The 17,863-nt window shown below is 35.7% G+C and overlaps 1 protein-coding gene and 1 long non-coding RNA gene across 2 annotated transcripts; both read left to right on the forward strand.

Moving 5' to 3' along the window:
• The first annotated feature begins 3,402 nt into the window (after positions 1–3,402).
• On the forward strand, positions 3,403–6,211 carry LOC118438631. The gene is made up of 5 exons (XR_004836956.1): positions 3,403–3,527; positions 3,628–3,865; positions 5,821–5,875; positions 5,945–5,988; positions 6,071–6,211. It is a non-coding gene; the product is annotated as an uncharacterized LOC118438631 (long non-coding RNA).
• Positions 6,212–9,900: 3,689 nt separating this feature from the next.
• Positions 9,901–12,262, forward strand: LOC110858927 (myosin regulatory light chain 2). Its single transcript, XM_022107811.2, has 5 exons — positions 9,901–10,032; positions 10,541–10,574; positions 10,666–10,772; positions 10,846–11,099; positions 11,757–12,262. The coding sequence occupies exons 1-5, from the start codon at positions 10,030–10,032 to the stop codon at positions 11,902–11,904; spliced, it is 546 nt and encodes a 181-aa protein (XP_021963503.1). The 5' UTR covers positions 9,901–10,029; the 3' UTR covers positions 11,905–12,262.
• Positions 12,263–17,863: the final 5,601 nt, after the last annotated feature.

Here is a 17,863-nt window from a genome sequence, read left to right on the forward strand (position 1 = left end):
ACTTCCTCGCCAAAGAGTGTTTTTTTCACACAAAAAATTTATTTTATAGTTTGTCAATGTTAATATTACTTAAAGAAAATCTTAACGGTCTGTGCACAGACCGTTAAAAATGTCGGTCTCCATACATACTTACATGTAGTTATAAAATACTTTCCGAATCGTAATTACTCAAAATTTATGAAAATGTAAAAGAAATGTTTTTTGTAAGGAAAGTACAGCCACCAGAATATAATCATGTTCTGGTAAACGTATCTGCGACCGTTATATATACATATCTAAAGGTCGTGGATACATTGACATATGTATCAATGGATGATGCCTATCTACAAGCCTATTCGTTTTATTTTTGTGCAATATACATGTGTTCAAAAAATACTCTAAGCTCTGTCATTGTAAAGGTACATTGTGCAAAAAATATTGATCTTCAGCTGTAGAATCTAAAAAAAAACTCTTAGGTACAATACAAAAGTTCAAATTTTACGCTGAAATCAACAAATCGATTTCAAGTTCTAACAGAAGGACTGAAAATTAAATTTTCAAAATCCAAATATTTAAAAACGCCCTGGCAAAGGAAAGTTAGAGACTTCTCTATGGTAGATTTTTTTAAATTAGAACTATTTTTTTAGTGATGAAAACTCAACACATGAAAAATTCAAATTACTATTTCTCCGTCAATTTTTGCACGATTTCAAAAATGTAAACGGTGCTGGAAACTGCGAACCACCGAGAAAGTTTTAAAAATTTCAAATTTTACAAATACGACCACACCCCCTGGAAAATTAGGTCAGAAAAGGCGCCAAATGTTTTCTTGCAAACTTCAGCCGCATTACACGACACAAACTCATACCTAATGTCAAAAATCAGATAAAGCTTGGGTTATCTGAAACATTGTTGATCGGTCACCTGACACACCCCCTGGGGGTGTGACCGTCGGCGACTTTTCTAATCTAGGAGAACTTGGGCATGCGACATATCATTTTTTCGAGCAAGCTGAGAGGATTCCGATTGGCCTTTCAGAATTTACAAACCCCACCCGCAGGAGGTGTGGTCATCAGCTACTTTTCCAGCATGAGTAACTCCACGCATGCGATATATCGTTTTTTCGAGCACAATCAGGGGAATCCGATTGGCCTTTCAGAACTTCCAAACCCCACCCCCAGGGGGTGTGGTCATCGGCGACTTTTCCAAAAAGTAAGAAATTCAATATGCTAATCAATTTCGTGATGGGATGGTGTTCCTCAACAGTTATTTTAGATTTGGGCACCGCACACATGGTGAGGTTATCGAGGTGGCCGTATGATTATAGGTGATTTTAATTAGATTTTTTAATAAACATGTCTAAATGAACTTTTTTGTTATTTTAGATTTTGTATTAAAATTTTTAATTAATAACTCATATTTTTTGTAGTATAATCTACCGGACTATGTACTATCTACACATTTATGTCCATTTAGTAGACGTTTGATATTAAAAACTACAGTGCAATAACGAACTCATTTTGCAATATTGCTGTCTATACTCGACATATCGTACGGTAATCAAGAATTTGATTATTTGATTACATATGTAGATTGAGATAGTTTGTTCTAATTTTATAATAATTAATTATAAACAGTGCGGACGGAGAAGCTGAGACGGAAGAAGAAACTTATTAGTCGGTTAAATTTCAAGTTCATACCTCATATGTATGAGTTTGGAGCTTGTTTAATTTTTGAATAGTTTGGAGTTATAAAATAAAACATAAAAATGTTTTTACAGTTATGAATTTTATTATTACAATTATCATATTCTTGTTTTCATATTTGCTTGTGCTAATTCGTAAACAATTTCAGTAAAAATAATTTTGCATAAAATCCAGTAATTACATCAGAACGTTTTTGGTCACCATGGTTTCCTAAATTTATATTCCATATTTAGTTTACGAATTTCTGATTATTGATGTGAATCGACTTATTATTCCGACTGACATGATGTCAAGCATGGTTGGTTTTACATGTATGGGAAAGGTCGCCGATAACCACACCCCCTGGGGGTGGGGTTTGTAAATTTCGAAAGCACCGTCAGAATCCCCTCACTGTTGTCGAAAAAACGATATGTCGCATGCCAGGAGTTACTCATGTTGGAAAAGTCGCCGATGACCACACCCCCTGGGGGTGGGGTTTGTAAATTCTGAAAGCCCAATCGGAATCCTCTCAGCTTGCTCGAAAAAATGATATGTCGCATGCCCAAGTTCTCCTAGATTAGAAAAGTCGCCGACGGTCACACCCCCAGGGGGTGTGTCAGGTGACCGATCAACAATGTTTCAGATAACCCAAGCTTTATCTGATTTTTGACATTAGGTATGAGTTTGTGTCGTGTAATGCGGCTGAAATTTGCAAGAAAACATTTGGCGCCTTTTCTGACCTAATTTTCCAGGGGGTGTGGTCGTATTTGTAAAATTTGAAATTTTTAAAACTTTCTCGGTGGTTCGCAGTTTCCAGCACCGTTTACATTTTTGAAATCGTGCAAAAATTGACGGAGAAATAGTAATTTGAATTTTTCATGTGTTGAGTTTTCATCACTAAAAAAATAGTTCTAATTTAAAAAAATCTACCATAACTATTTAGCGTTACAATTTTTATTTCCAAAGTATCGTTTCGCCGTCAGAATTTTGGAGTTTCAAATTTCAGAGTTTTTGAGGACGTGGGTGTAAAAGGATACATCGGCTACGCCGGGCCCCAACTGAGCATATTCATTTTTTTGGTGCTGTGCTCCGCTTTCCGCACTCACAGAAATATTATTAAAATTGGTTATTATGTATCAGAACCACATTGTTTATTATTGTAACCAAATTGGTTGTATTTATAACCAATCTGTTCCAAATTTATAACCAATCGGTAAGAAACTGTATCACCATGGCGGTAGAGTCATATCGTCGTACTAATTCAGAAACAAGCTATCTACTTGTGGGACAGTGGAAATTTTTAACACGGAAAGGATGCATATTGTGCGTGTTAAAAATTTCCACTGTCCCACAACTAGATAGCTTGTTTCTGAATTAGTACGACGATATACGCCTCATTTCTGGTGGTAATCATCACCCAATTTCTGTGAGTGCGGCTCTCCCCTCGCCGAAGAAAAACTGTACTGCCTCCTTAATTAAATAGGAATATGAGCTCCAGGAAGGATATAATGTAACACATTTTTCCTTCCTTCTTCACTTAACTGTACTGTATATCCTCTCCGTGCCAGGTATATGCATTCACACCAACTCACTCAAGCAAACAATGACGTATTAACTCTTTGGAGAAATCAATCATCCGTGTCTGACGGAAATACATATTTGCTAAATTTAAAAACACTCCTTCTCCACAATATTCGTAGTTAGTGGGGCTCTCAAATACTGCTCTCAGCACAATAATATTTTGGATACGCTTTCTATCCATTTGTGCCACGAATTTCACAGTGACTCAATTTTTTCATCATAAAATTTCCAACCGGAATAATCTCAAAGTAAAACAGGATCCAGGTCGTGGGTATGGATTCCGTAAGTTTTATTGAATTTGGACTTGTTCCCCTTTAACAATATTCCCTCCCTGATATCTCCCTTTATACAAATATCCTACCGTCACCACCGTTCTTTATAGACACGAGCAATGGAAATACGTCAAAAAATGTTGGATAGGAAAGCGGAACGAAAAGCCAGAAGAGCAAAGGGATTTGTGCATACAAAAAGAAGGAGACAAAATCTCAAAGCATGGGTACAATTTCAAAGACAGCGTTTCAATTTTGAGGAGGAGCGCAAGAAGAATATGCAGATCAGAGAGAAAACGATTAAGGATAGGTGTGGCCCTTGGTCAGATACTAATTTAATAACAACCCAAGGTAGGAAATTTATATTTCTTGAAGTCTTTTTACCAAAATATCATTTTAAGAATTTTCAATTCCTCTCGTAAAAATTATGGTTGATTCATTAAAATTAGAATCATTTTCTGAGTTTATTGAAAATTCAAATTACCACACATCGACCAATCTTTGAAGGATTTCAGAAATTTAAACGATTCTGAAAACTTTGAACTATGGGAAAAAAATTATTATTTTCTGATTTTTACAATACGACCACAACTCTTAGAGATTTGGGTCAGAATGTTAGAGAAAATGCTTCAAAAAAGGTTCTAATTTTAATGAATCGACCGTAATCTCAGCCACATTGTATATGCAGAGGAGGCCATACGACTTACACAAGTGTACACTCCACGTCAAAAGCATAACCTCACCTCACGACTTAGTCATATCTCATGAACCCCTTAACCGATTTTGGTCAAATAAAGTTTATTTAGTAACCCCTGCAATTATATTACGAGTGGGTTTAGCACAAACAATATATAACTTAAGGATGGGGCAATATGGGACAAAAATCAAAACGTGATCATTTTCATCGCGTCAAAAACTTAACCTCACCTTAAAATTTTTGGGTTTCTCGCGATTATTTCCATTAGTTTTAGCAAATTTTATGTGAACATATTACATTACGGTAATATTTTGTTGCTGGTTAGACCATCCGGGTCTAATCAATATTTTCAGTAAAAGAGGTAACAGTAGATTCTTCTATGATAAGTCTTAAATTTAAAAATGCGGAGATTAAAAGCTTGAAATTACTGAAATACAATTTTATTTAGAAGAAATTGATGTGTAACAACTGATGACAAGAATAGGATCCAAAAAGAGAGAACGCTTTAGCGAAATTAGCTAATTTGTCTTCTTCCGTGTTCAATGTCCCTAAATAAATGTACAATATCTAATTTGGTCGTACCAAATGTTATCTAAACACAAATTCTGGGCCATTACGAAGGTCATTGGATGTCTTGGGTTCATTTAGCGCACTTTTAATGATTGTCCAATTTTTTTGTTTGAAGAATATTGTAATAAACCATCGTTGAGTGGAAACCACTAAGACGCACCATCTGCATTTCCCCTAGACGAACCTGCTCTAATTTTTATGTCATTAGGAAATATATTCCCATGATGCAATGAAGTTCAATACGAAATTACGGAGCAGTTCCACATTCATACATAGCCAGAAAGAAATTGTAGTAAGCACACACTAATCCTTATGTTTGGTAGCGGTTGGTCAACGATGATTTCCCACGGTATACTTCTAACAAAAAAATATCACACTCTTTCAAAGCATGTTAGTATAGCCTCAGGCATCCTATTACCCTAGTAATAGCCAAAAACTTATGTTAACAAGGCATGTATTGCTGCCACAGTAGATATTGTACATTTTGTTTGGGGTAGTTGAGAATAGAAAGAAGACAAATTCGCTATTTTCGCTAACACGCTCCCGCTTTTGGGATGTAATTGTTGTCAACAGTTGTCCCACATCAGGTTCTTCTAAATAAAATTGTATTTCAGTAATTTCAAGCTTTTAATCTCCGCATTTTTAAATTTAAGACTTATCATAGAAGAATCTACTGTTACCTCCTTTACAAAAAATATTTGTTAGACCCGGATGGTCTAACCAACAACAAAATATTACCATGTAATGTGTTCACATAAAATTTGCTAAAACTAATGGAAATAATCGCGAGAAACTAAAAAATGTTAAGGTGAGGTTAAGTTTTTGACGCGATGAAAATGATCACCTTTTGATTTTTGTCCCATATTGCCCCATCCTTAAGTTATATATTGTTTGTACTAAACCTACTCGTAACATAATTGCAGGGGTTACTAAATAAACTTTATTTGACCAAAATCTGTTTAGGGGTTCATGAGATATGACTAAGTCGTCGGGTGAGGTTATGCTTTTGACGTGGAGTGTATCACAACCGGATTTCTAGGCTGGAGGAAGATCTGTATGACTTGGACTATGGTTTGGCTCTTAAAGATATGAAGGTAATGCGTAACTCCTCGCAAACTCTAAGTACTTTCATACATAGTCCACTAAAATTGTAAATTTCCCAGGTTAATAATTTACGACTGGATTTGGACGAGATGAGAGGAAAATTGTGAGCTGATATACATAAATCAAAATCCGTCCATGTTTTTCCGGCATTCCAAATAATGACAATTTCGTATTCACAATTTCAGTATTAAACCTCAGTTGAAGAAAGTGCGGAGTACGATTCACTGGAAATGAGGTATAAATTACTGGACTCATCCGCGGGGAAGATTTCTTGATGAGGGTGCAATGAATTGGAAGCTGTGAAAATAAAACTGCTTTGAAATTAATAAATTGGAGTAAGGTGTTTCCTCCTTGGTTTATTGTTTTGACAATTAAGGCACTTCATTTTTCCATTTAAGTATTCCGATCCAATGTGCTGTCGGATATTGTTTTAGCCTGGCTCTGGGCTTAGGTACCCCTGTTGTCCATCCGTCCGTCCGTCCGTCTTGAAATAACTCGAGTAAAACTGTTCTAATCGACTTGAGATTTTGTACACGTGCGAAATTAAGAATCAACTTCGAAGATTAGCCAAAGCCGTTGAGCAATAAAAAAAGTTTTAGTGGTAATCCCCGTCGTTTGCAAGGCGAAAACAAAAATTTTCCGACTGGTCGTCCGATCGGTTTCATATTTTGCACAAATCTACAGAATGTTAAGTTATGTGTGCATTTCTAATTTTAGCTAAATTCATGAACTAGCAAAAAAGCTTCAGTCATGGTCACTATGGCTTGATTTAATGCGCATCAGTCCGAATCACCAAAATCATATTACAAATACTGTACAATAAATCACAAATATAAATACTACAAAAGATTATTATGTAGATGCATAAAAGTGAAAGTCTGGAGACAAATTAGATGAATGAACTTGACACCACCATCGGTCATTCATTCCTTCATCTTCTTCAACTTGTTTCGTTTCTGGCGATTAAGGAACGTCCACTAGGGTATCGCAATGCGAAATAAAAATGCTCATAGCTTTTCAAATAATGTTTAATGTAATATTTAATATTTAAAATTAATGTTTATTACCGAGAAGTCTAGTATAAAATACAATTAAATGTATAATGATTTAATTCACCCTTCTGCTAACCATTCTATCTTTTTCTTGAGATTTTACATTAATTTTTTTCCGGAGACTTCCCCCACTTCCGTACTCATTTTCTTCCATCAGTGTTTGAAATTTTGAAATGTTTACATTTTCTTTAAAAATTTCTTGAAGCACACCTAAATTCTCTCATTTGGTGTTGGTTTTTTTGTACTGGCTATAATCCAAAGTTTATGGACCTTGATTTTGCTCAGGTGGATTTTGGAAATCTTAACTTTATTTGACGGATTATTTTTGAAATTTCTTTTATCCGATTTTTGAGTCTGGGCGTCGACAACTTTACAGGTCGAGCACTAGGAGTTTTGAGTTGCAAAGTAACTCAAGTATTTTAAAAAATTTTTGTAGACCTCGGTTTAAGAGCTATAATTGTGCATTGACACAATATCCGTATACGAATTCGGATATTGCAGTTCAGTGAAGCGAACACAGATTTGTGATTAGATTTATGAGGATTGTTAATTTATTTAGAATTGATTTAACCGTGCTTTTGCGATCACAATAATATAATATTGCAAATAAATAGAGAGGTGACCCAGACCATCTGTGAATTTAAAATTCCAAGTGGTGACACATTTATGCATCACTTTGTAATTTTGTACTCTTTTAATTTTGTAAACACTGCAGTTTTTTCAATCAATCGTAACTTTTTCAAAAAAATGGGACATCATAAGAGCAAACATGTAATACGCAAATTTTTTTTGGAAATTCCATCCCGCGTTCGAGATGCGATTATATAAATGTTTTCTAAGAAGGGGTGATCCATTTTTGTTTTATAGTGCATACTTAATTACTTTCTAAAGGCTACATTTTCAGTATGTATAAATCCCTACACAAATTATTCCATTTGGCCATGTACGTGATCCGCAGTAGATATTGCGACACTTGGCTTAACTACACTGCAAAAAATTTGGTGTAAATTTTAACACCAATGGTGTAAATTTTAACACCAACGGTGTAAATACGTGGCTACACCGGCATGACGTAGATGTTTGTCACCGCTGGTGAGACTGATTGTCACCAGCCGGTGACATTAGCTACCAGGTTGGGTAAATTTACCACCATGTGGTGTAAGTTTACCACAAGCCGGTGACAATTTGACACCATTATGGTGCAGCCACAGATTTACACCGTGTTTTATTAATATTTGTTGCAGTGTAGTAACATAGTACGCATGTATGAATACATTAGTTTGGCATCAAGGAATTCTATTTATAGGTATGTACATATTTATCTGCATATTTTTAAATTACCAAATACAAATTTATACTCCAACATTGAGCTTTGTTTAGCATATTGTAAAATAAATTATCGGTAGGTTATGTATGTACATAAATTTGGTAGAAATCTATTTTTCTTTTACATATTGTGCGAGTTTAGTTTTATTGCTACTAATGAGTGCTCTTGGTACGCACTACTAAACTTTCATCAAACCAGAAAATTGCAGAATTGAACAAAACCCCAGACAGACTTACAAGAGGATGGAATTCAGTTTGTCTCAACAGTTATAGGTATTTGGGAAAAGAAGGGATCTTGATATTTTGGATCGGTGCATAATCTAATTTTGGCTCGCAGAACACTGTGTAGGATAAGTTATTTGAGATTGATCCGTTTATTGGTGGAGTGGATTCATTTAGGGATTTTTTCATGTCGTCTTAATTCACACAATGCACAAGTACAATGTTTTGAGATTTCAACCGGAGTCGGAAAAACACGATATTTCAGGACAACTTGAAGTCAGAGTTCCACTTTTTAAGGATTGGGGCTTATGTAAGCTTAATAACGGACAGACAGTCAGCCAGACAGACGGAGCATTCATATAAAGTAGTTTTCGCTACTTAACAAAATCATTCTACATATTTGTACTTCATGAGGACATTGCAACCTTCTCTGGGTGCTTATTGATGTTTGCATAACGTTTTCACTATCCCGTAAGGCGGTGACCGGCAAGTTAACCGACATTAGTTACATACTCAGCTTCATTTACAAACATAAATATTTTCAAAGTTCATCTTTCGCCCAGATAATTTCTTACACAGCGTACTAGTTCCTCAGTTCACCATATTTATATGAAAAAATACAAAATCACCAAAAAATGAAGGATTCTTTCAAATGATAGATTAATCCGTGTTAGAATCAGGGTTTGAAAAAACACCGGTTTTTTTTCAAAAATATACTACCCAGCAGGTTTTTTTTATAAACCTCAATGTTAAACTGGGCTGCTTGGTTTTTTTGCGGGTTTTATTGGGTTTTTTTCATAGTTCAAATTTTCATATTTCGTTAAAACGTAGGATTCTAACGCATACCGTATATCTTTGATGTGGATCGTATAATAATTCATTATGCAGAATTCTTCTGAAACCTGATGTTTCACATCAGGTTTTATACAAGTTTTCCTTAAACCAAGATATGTCATCTCATACTGTTTGCAAATCTTAAGCGGTGACGAGATAGTCAGAGATTCCGCAATATACTTGTTAAAAGCTTATCAAAAATGCTGCCTTTGTTAAAACAAACTCATAAAAAACCCGGAAAAAACCCAAAACCAATCATTAAAAAAACCTGGGATCGGAATACCCAGTAAAAATGTCTGAGTTCAGTTGCGGTGGAACTGGGGGACAATATCCCCCCAGCTTTTCTATGTCTCCCGAATCTGCCCATGTTATCTAAACCCCACCCTCCCCTATCTTACAATACTGATGTCCCCCAACCTCCTCCGCTACTGTACAATGAGTTAGTTAATCACTTTCTCGCAAATGGATGTTCTCTTAAATTCCATTAAGTGAACACATATCCAAAGAACAATGGTTACATCGGACTTGGCATTGCATGGATTTGCGGATTTTTAGGATCCCAAAATAAATTCTGCTTCTTTTATACAATCCACTTTCCTTTATTCTTTCTGATTCTGGCTCAGTCTTTTCATCAACCTCCAATTCTTCGATCTCTTGTAGAGGTTTGAGAATGATTATTTTTAATTAAGCCATTCCATCCACACAACGGAATGGTAAGTTTTCGGGATTATTTTATCTTATGCAATATTTAACACCATATTATTTCAATTTCTATTATGTTGAGAATAATACTTGTAACTTGATTTATGTATAAAATGGACTACTCAATTCATTTTTGTCCATGTCAAAGCAAACTTTAAAATTTCAAAGATCAGAGTACTAACATATTTAATTAAAATAATTTGGTGAAATATCAAACTTTATAATTACGCGTATGCATGTTTGACAACAAGTTAGATAATTTAGCATTCCGGCAACAAATACGTGTCATATTTTAGTATTTTATTTGGATCCGTGTGTTGCTTGCTGTAACTATAGGTACAATTTTGATCTACTAAATTGGGTAGTCTGAAAAGTTCTTATCCCACACGTTTCTTTTCAATTTATCTGGTTTGAGAGATATATCTAAAAATAGATGTCTAAAACTAATCAACTTTTATGTCACGACTAAAATAAAAAAAAATAATTAATACTTGTTTACAAATATTAAATCAATTTCAGGCTGACGATAAAAAAAAGTCTAAGAAAGGAGATGGTATGTTAAATTTTTTTTATTTAAAACTTTGAGGCGAGATTTGAGGCGAGAATTTATGGTTAAAATTATGAAATTGTTTACCAATTGCTAGCCGCGGCATCTCCCGGAGGTTCGAAAAAAGACTCCAAGAAGGCAGAAAAGAAAGTGAGCAATGTCTTCTCGGCTTTTTCTCAAAGGCAAATTGCAGAGTTCAAGGAGGTCAGTTGTTTATATTTTTAGGCTAAAATATTCCTGGAAATTTATAAACAATTCATTATTCCAATTAATTCAGGCTTTTCAAATGATGGACCATGACAAGGACGGCATAATTGGGAAGGGAGATCTCAAAGCGACATTTGATGATTTAGGGAAATCCGTGTCAGACTCGGAATTGGAAGCACTTGTGAATGACTCCCCTGCCCCAATAAATTTCGGTGGGTTGTTGACCCTCTTTGCGGCACGGATGTCTGGCAGTGCAGATGAGGACGATGTGGTCATCGCTGCTTTTAAAACGTTCGACGAAGGAGGAAAGATTCCGGCAGACAAGTGAGTAAATATGTATACACTCTAAAAAATATTGTACAAATTTTACTCATAGTTGAGTAAAATTGGAATGGATACAACAAGTTGGCTAAAATTTACCCAAGTCTAGATAAAATTTATACAACCTTGAGTAAAATTTGTACAGCATTGGCTAATTTTTACTCAACTTGTTGTATCCATTCCAATTTTACTCAGTATTTTTTGGTGTGTACGTACAAGGTGGTTCAAAAAGTATGCTACAAAGCAAAATTTCTCCAGGCGTATTTTTACTTATTGCCATTAGTTTCATTAAAATCTAGGCAAAAATTAGTAGAATCATTGAATTTCAATATCATACAGGAAATTCATAGTGATGCAAAAAGTTTTCTTGGCAAAAAAGTAGGCATAAAATGTTCAAAAAACGTCTCCGCATATATTCAGGTTTACCATACAGGGAAATGAAAATTAAAGTCTTCCTCGGCAAGACATTGAAACACTACCACTTTTCTGTCAAACTGGATACAATTCAATTAATTTTTACATGGATATGAATGGCAAATACGCCTGAAGAAATTTTGCCGTGTAACATCCTTTTTGCACCACCCTGTATAAATCCATGACTTGAAAATCATTGCAATACTTGTGCAATCCTGGACAAGTGAAAGTTTTATTTGTTTTCAGACTTCGCAAAGCCTTGACGACATTTGGCATGAAATTTACGGACAAAGATGTCGAGGACGCCTTTTCCCAAATGAATATCGAGGGTGGTCAAATAGATACGCAAAAGTTGATTGGGATGTTGACAGCTTCCGGGGGTTCTGAGGATTAATACAGAATTGGCACTGGAATTTCTACCCACCCTTAAATGACCTTTTGACCTCCACCCTGTCCTTTAACCTGGTCCTTCACCCGACAGAGCCCTTGGTCCTCACAATACGGTGCCCTTCCGCCCAGTACCAAGATGAATGCTGACTACAAAAATCTAAAAGTTGTTAGATGTGGAACTGAAAGAAATCATTGCTAATAATTTCTCCGCACACAATCCTCAGCCAAGGAAATCCATTCAGTTATTATTATCAATTTTTGTTCAACAACACAATCCGTGAACTTGTAGATTTTTATTGAGCACAACGCCTGTTTCAATCCAATTTCTGCCATCATTGTAATAAATGCCCAATCAATTGGAATTCTGTTTGTTTATTTTTCATCCGTTTTGATTTCCAATACACTCGCTTCCCCTGGATTTCCAAATATGAATGGGGATTCATTATTGGAGGAAATAGTTGTGATCCTAACCCATCTTGGGTAATCATAACCAAACAGTTTAATTTTGCCTTACAACGAATTTTGTCAATATCTATCCCGTCAGAAAAACATCAAGGTATGATACTGACAGAATTCGTTGTAAGGCAAAATTACGAATTTTAGCATTATCCAAAATGCATCCATCAATTCACAAACGCAACATAAAATAACCCAGTCTGCCATTTTATGTCGGAGCGTATTTAATTTATTTGTTTTGTGATTGACAAAAAATTAAGACTTTAGTCAATAATTTTTATTCATGAATCATGCGACCCAACTTGCACCAAATTTTCTACAAATCACAGCATATTCTGATCAAAATAATATTGCAATCATTTTCCTAGCACTTCATATCGTAACGTTGTCTCTGTTTAGCAGTGGTGGCAGATCGGCATATATTATTTATATGTCACTCTCCAAATTTGTAACTAAATGTAAGGATTACTTAATCGAACAGCGTAACAACATTTATGTAAATCTTTAACTAACTTTTTACTTTATTCTTCCCCTTAAATTATATTTTAACATAGTGTTACTGCTTGTAAACCAGTTTTGTCAACTGAATGCTGATAACACTTAAATAAAGGCAAATCAAATCCAATCGGACAAAACGTGCAAGACAAGACCAGCAGAGAACCAGGGGGATTAATGCGTACATATTTTGCACGAAAACGATCAATTTTGCAATGGTGATATGTAACCAGGGTTTCGCTTTTGCCTGCCAAAATCTTTTTGGTCATGGCCTGCTTGACCACCTGCGGCTTTTGGCACCTGTTTGGCACCACCTGCTTGACTAACACCTTGCGGGTACCGAAAAATCAATGCTGCGTCGGTATTCATAGTCATCACCACATCCTCACTATCTCAGCAGTGCCTGTACGTGAGAAGCCACCGCCACTTTTGTATTTCATGTGTTGCAGCATCACATAAAATAACATTTTCATTGACACATTTATTTCCCCATGTCGGATAAAATGTTAAAACAATTTTATGTCGTTGAATTTCCTGCTGACCAGACTATTGAGGTTGTTCCAAAAACTTGGCTGTCCGACGACAATAAAAAGTGTACATTTTCATCCAACACACCTAAAGGTTTCAAGAAACTACAAGAAGATCCTAACTCACGACCGGACCCTTTATGGACGAGTTGGGACATCATTGTCAAGACCAGCTCTGGTAATATTTGTTTATAAATATTTCCCAAGTAAACGTGATAAGTCAATATAATTGAAGTCCCTTGTAATTATTTGCAGATAGTTTTAGTCGTGCGGATAAAAAAGCCAAGAAGCATTTGAAACCTAATTATATTGACAGTAGCGACCTGGAGATTGGTGCTGGATATTCACAATCTACGGAACAAGAGAATGTGGAAGGTATGTACATGATTTTTTAAGAATTTGATAAACTAAAATTATATATTTGGAGAATTCGGTCAATATTTCTAGGCAGTGAAGAGATAAACACAGTGGATCAAGCAATTCAACCCATCCCTATCACAATTAATAATGACGAGCGCCTCTCCACACTAATTGAGGAATTTCGGGGTATATTATTTTTATCGTAATTTCTGAGACATCGCATAAATAAATATTATAATTAATTACCAATTTTTCACTTTAGCATTTCAGGTGGCTTCTCTACAAAACCAACTGGTTTTGCAGGAAGAGATAAAGGACCTGAAAACAATTTTATTACGCTCTCTCAGCTCCTCCTCCAAGTTACGGTCAAGTAAGATCGCCTGGCTGATTAAAAACGAAGACCAATTACAGGAAGTGAACACGACTCTTGCAGACGACACAATACCTGATCACGAAGTAATTAAAAATAAAATTTTTATAATTTAATTGTGCGGGAAATATGATATTGATTCTGGCTCCTAAATATATATTTTAGATTCAATTTTTCTCACGACTTGGAGGGGATTCGGTGACGCTCGCTGTTAATAATACACTAAAGGCAATTATTAAGCACGAGTTTGCACTTATTTTGAGGTTTACAGATTCCTCTAAGAAGGTGTCATTTGGTGGAACTCGGTGCTGCAAATTAGTAAAAGGTACAACTCAAATTCTTTATTATTGTGTAAAATTTCTATGTGCAAAACTTTAATTTATAGATTCCGTCCGCGAGTTCTACTACAAGGATGGCAATGTGGTAACAGAAAAAATCAAGTCAGATTTAGTTGACAGCAAATTAGATTCATTCATTGCTAAGTGGCTTCGGGACTCTATCAACAGGGGAGACGGAGGAAAGCAGAAACTTTCGAAGGCGAAAAATGGAAGCGCCAAGGTCGACAAAACACTCAAGGGTCCAGAGGAGGCTGAGTCAAATGCTGAGTCAGATTAGAAACGAACCTCCAACTACAAATTTACCACAATCTTCACCCAATTTCGAAACACTCCCATTTGTAAGAAACAATAATCTTAGTGATACTGAACTTTATTCAAATGATAATATTGTAAATTTATCTCAAATTAAATTTGTGTAGTAATAGTAAAGGGTGGGCTTAAAGTTTCTGAAAAGAGTGAAATCAGGTGAGCTCGCCTCATAAAAATCAATATTATTCGGAAACCAGCAGAGTCATGTAAACAAAGCTTTTTTCCCCTTGTAGTCCAACAATATGAGGAGTCGAGAAGAGAAAAGGGTGCAGATTCAAACTCTATTGAGCGAGGGATATGGTGCCTCCCAAATTTCGAGGAAACTAGGAGTTGCTTACAATACGGTCAAACTGTGGGAAGGTCGCCGTACCGTGGTGGACAAAAAAAGGTCAGGCCGACCCACAGCACTCTCCCCTACTTCAAAATCGCAAATAACAAGAAATTTGAAGGAGAAAATTGGTGGATCCGTGAGGAAAACACTAAAGAAGCTGAACGAGTCGGCGAGGTATCAAAAGAAGGGGAAGAAAATAAGTCGTGCTGCGGTTCGAAATTACGTAAAAAAGCAAAAATGGGGCAAAACGGCTTACAAAAGACCTAAGAAACAGATTCTGACTCAAAAAAATATTCAGGACCGATTAAAATTCGGCGAAACAGTCAAGAGAACGGGATATTTGGGTGACGACAGACGGGCGCAGCAGAAACGCTCTCACATTCTTTTTACGGATGAAACCTGGCTGGAGGTGTCACCAACTGGTAACAGACAAAATCAAAGATACTATACAGCTGATCCGAAAAAAATCCCGAAAATATTGACCCCAAAACATGGTCTAAAAGTTATGGTAGCTGGTGGCTTCTGTGCTCAAGGAGTTACAAAGCTGCATATGATAAGTGGAGGTACCGTAAACGCTGCATACTACAAAGACAAGATCCTCCCACTTTACATTAAATCCATGAAGGACCCAACTTTATTCCCCCAACAACAGAAGGTCACCTTTCAGCAAGATGGAGCACCAGCACACACTGCAAAAGTGACCACCAAAGTTTTGGAGGCGCTCCCTTTGACAGTGTGGGGGAAAGGGGTGTGGCCCGGAAATTCACCAGATTTGAATCCTCTGGAGAATTTATGGTCCATTGTTAAGGATTCTGCGTACAAACCGCCATATCCAACCACAACCGCTGAGCTATTCAGAAGATTTCAACATGAGTGGGAAAGCATTCCGGTTACCGTTTTGGAAAATTTGGCACAGTCATTCAATTCACGCATTGAACAAATGTTGGAAGCTGGTGGCGGACACTCTAAATATTAGTTAATAATCGTACAAAAAATTATAATATTCTATACACGCAATAAAAAGTTTTGACTACTTATGTTTTGAAGTTAATTTTTTTTCAGAAACTTTAAGCCCACCCTTTAGTAGTGATGAAAGTAATTTTGAATTGCACAATGATATGGATAATATTTGCAAACCTGACTACGTATTATCCCTTAGAAACTGGGCAGTAACACACAATATTACCCACCCTGCTATAAAAGATTTATTAGAAATATGTCGCCAATGGTTACCTACTTGTGGTTTTCCCATGGATCCAAGAACATTACTACAAACTCAGCGAGATGTTAGGTTGGAAAATGTCGATGGAGGCCAATTTTATCACTTTGGCTTAGAAAAAGGGTTAGTTAGGATTTTAAATGATAAACAATTTGGCCAAATAAATATGAGGAAAGTAGAAGTTAGTTTAGGAATAGATGGAATACCGGTTAGTAAAAGTTCCAATTTGCAATTTTGGCCAATTTTGTGTAAACTAAATGACCGTTTGTGGAATGGCCATATTTTTATAGTTTGTTTTGTGGGTATAAAAAACCTCAATCCATTGACGATTTTCTTGGCCCTTTGGTAAATGAGCTCGAAATTTTGAGCAAAAATGGAGTTAACGTGGGTGATAAAAATTTTAAATTTATCTTAAAAGCGATTATAGCAGATGCACATGCGCGGGCATTTTTAAAGCAAATTAAAAATCACAATGGATACTATTCTTGTGAAAGATGCTATTGCAAAGGAGAATTTTCGGGAAGAGTTATTTATCCCACAGAACAAACTTATCCTATTCATACAGATGAAAGTTTAAAGAACAAATCACACATACACCATCACGAGGTAAATAAAATTTCTCCGTTTGTCAAAGTTGGGATTAAAATGATTAGCCAAATCCCCCTCGATTATATGCATTTATGTTGTCTTGGGTTCATGAAAAAGCTTCTACTATTGTGGTCAGAAGGGCAAATTCCCCACAGACTATCACAAAAGCAAATTAGAATTATTTCAGATAGATTACTATTGTTTCGCAATCGTATTCCATCGCATTTCTCGCGTAAACCAAGAAGTCTATCGGAGGTTAAACATTGGAAAGCCACAGAGTTTAGAAATTTCTTACTTTATTTAGGACCAATTTGTTTAAAAGAAGTGCTTACCTCTGAAAAATATCGTCACTTTTTATTGTTGCATACATCAATTTATATTTTAGTCTCAGATTTTGCTAAAAATCGCGATTGGGTAGATGTTGCGAGTAGTCTTCTTAAGGAATTTGTCGAAAAAATTCCACAGTTATATTACAAAGAATTTGTTGTTTTTAATGTACATTCTTTAATTCATTTAGCTGACGATGTGCAACTTCATGGGGCCCTTGATAATTTTAGTGCTTTCCCATTCGAAAATTTCATGCAAATAATAAAACGTTTGTTACGATCGAAAAATGCCCCGCTAGCTCAAATGGTTCGTCGGCTTTCAGAAATACATTCAGTCCCATCGCAGTTATTTAGGCAAAAATTAAATTCCTCCTTAACCCCATCAGCAAAACTTGGCAATAATTGTTTTATGACAAAAAATGGGAAAATTTGTGTCGTGGAAAAACATGAGAATGAATATATGTGCCGATTTTTTTGCAATGAAACGGAACCCAAATCTTATCCTCATTGCAAAGAATAAGGGATAGGGTATGCACATAAACTAGGAATTTTACAAAAACTAGACCCTTCAGTTCTTTCAAGAAAATGTATTCTTCTTCCTTGTAAGAAAAAATATTTTTTCATATCGTTGTGCAATTCATATG

This window comes from Folsomia candida, unplaced genomic scaffold (genome assembly GCF_002217175.1).
Source record: "Folsomia candida strain VU population unplaced genomic scaffold, ASM221717v1 Fcan01_Sc023, whole genome shotgun sequence".
NCBI lineage: Eukaryota > Metazoa > Arthropoda > Collembola > Entomobryomorpha > Isotomidae > Folsomia > Folsomia candida.